Here is a 1,463-nt window from a genome sequence, read left to right on the forward strand (position 1 = left end):
CGCTAAAATGAAAATATGTATAGGCTAAATCCCTATAAAGTGTTAATTATAAAAAAATTGCCGCTAGATGTAAATAAACTAAATTGGCAACCCTGCTGTGCAGACTATCAACTGCCTGAGCCATGGAACAAGAGTTGCACACTAGCCGCAAATCTCCAGTGCTGTTGACATCGTAATTCCGGCCGGATTTAGCTACCTATTTGTGCAGTTTGTCATTTTGGGAAACCTTTGTCTCACCTTGTTTTTCGTTTATTTTATTTCTTGAACAGTGCCAGAACTCCAAATATAAAATTGATTGATTTCACTCATAAAATGGATAAATGACTGAAAACTTGTAACAAGTCTAGTGAAGGCAGAGTTGCTTCTGGAAGTTTTGACGAAATAGGCCTAATTGGGAAAGTATGGCGAATTCGTCGACATCATTGCCATGTGACAAAGCGCCAAGAACGCATAATAAAAGTGTCATAAAAAGAGTAAAAAGAAAACATGGTGATAGCTTTATAAACTATGGTTTTACATGGACTAGTGATAATGAAGAACCAAGCGGACTTTGTGTTGAATGTGGAAAGGTGCTGAAGAATAGTAGTTTCTTTGCTGCAAAACTCATACCACATTTAGAAACTAATCATTCTCACGCAGTGAATATTTTAAAAGGAAGTGCTTAGAAATAGACGAAAGAAAAACTAAGTTTAATTCATTTATTTCTAAAGACAACAAAAGAGCTCTTATTACTTCATATCGCATTAGCTACCGTATAGCCAAAGAAGGTGAATCCCATACCATAGCTGAAAATTTAATCAAGCCTTGTGTCAAAGATTTTGTGGGATGTATGATTGATGAAAAATACCTACAAAACATTAATTGCGTGCATCTTTCAAAGAATACAGTTTCTGGGCGTATTGAAGACATGTCAGCGTTTTGCGAAAATGAATTAATAAGGCGAGTAAAGCTGAGTCCAACTTTTTCTCTCCAAATGGACGAATCCACTGATGTTACAGGCTTGGCCATTTTACTAGTGTTCATTCGTTATATGCATGAATCTCGTATTGTAGAAGATATTTTACTGTGCAAACCTTTAGCTACGCACACAACAGGGGAAGAAATATTTAAGTTGGTTCATTTTTTTATGAAAGAACACAGAATTTCATGGAAACAATGTTCAAGCATATGTACTGATGGAGTTGCTGCTATGATAGGAAAAATTTTAGGAGTTGTAGCACGCATGAAGAAAGAAAACCCGGAAATTGAAAGTATCCATTGCCTTCTGCATAGGCATGCACTTGCCACGAAGCGAAGCGCATGCCCTTAAATTTGAAAGAAGTAATTAGTGATGTAACTGAAATAATTAGTTTCATAAAATCTAACTAACATACATCCTCACTCATCCTAAGTTTTTTGTGTGTGAAATCGACGTATTTTAGTCTCAAAACTACGTGTTGTGGTCTTTCTTTTATGTATTGCGT

General features: G+C 35.8%; 1 protein-coding gene across 1 annotated transcript; it reads left to right on the plus strand.

Annotated features, from left to right (window-relative positions):
- Positions 1–710: 710 nt before the first annotated feature.
- On the plus strand, positions 711–1,309 carry LOC106474191 (zinc finger BED domain-containing protein 5-like; the record flags this gene model as incomplete). Its single annotated transcript, XM_013934882.1, has 1 exon — positions 711–1,309. A coding segment is annotated over one exon (599 nt), but the record flags the coding sequence as incomplete, so codon positions are not given.
- Positions 1,310–1,463: the final 154 nt, after the last annotated feature.

The sequence above is a fragment of the Limulus polyphemus genome, unplaced genomic scaffold, assembly GCF_000517525.1.
Source record: "Limulus polyphemus unplaced genomic scaffold, Limulus_polyphemus-2.1.2 Scaffold6932, whole genome shotgun sequence".
Taxonomy (NCBI): Eukaryota; Metazoa; Arthropoda; class Merostomata; order Xiphosura; family Limulidae; genus Limulus; species Limulus polyphemus.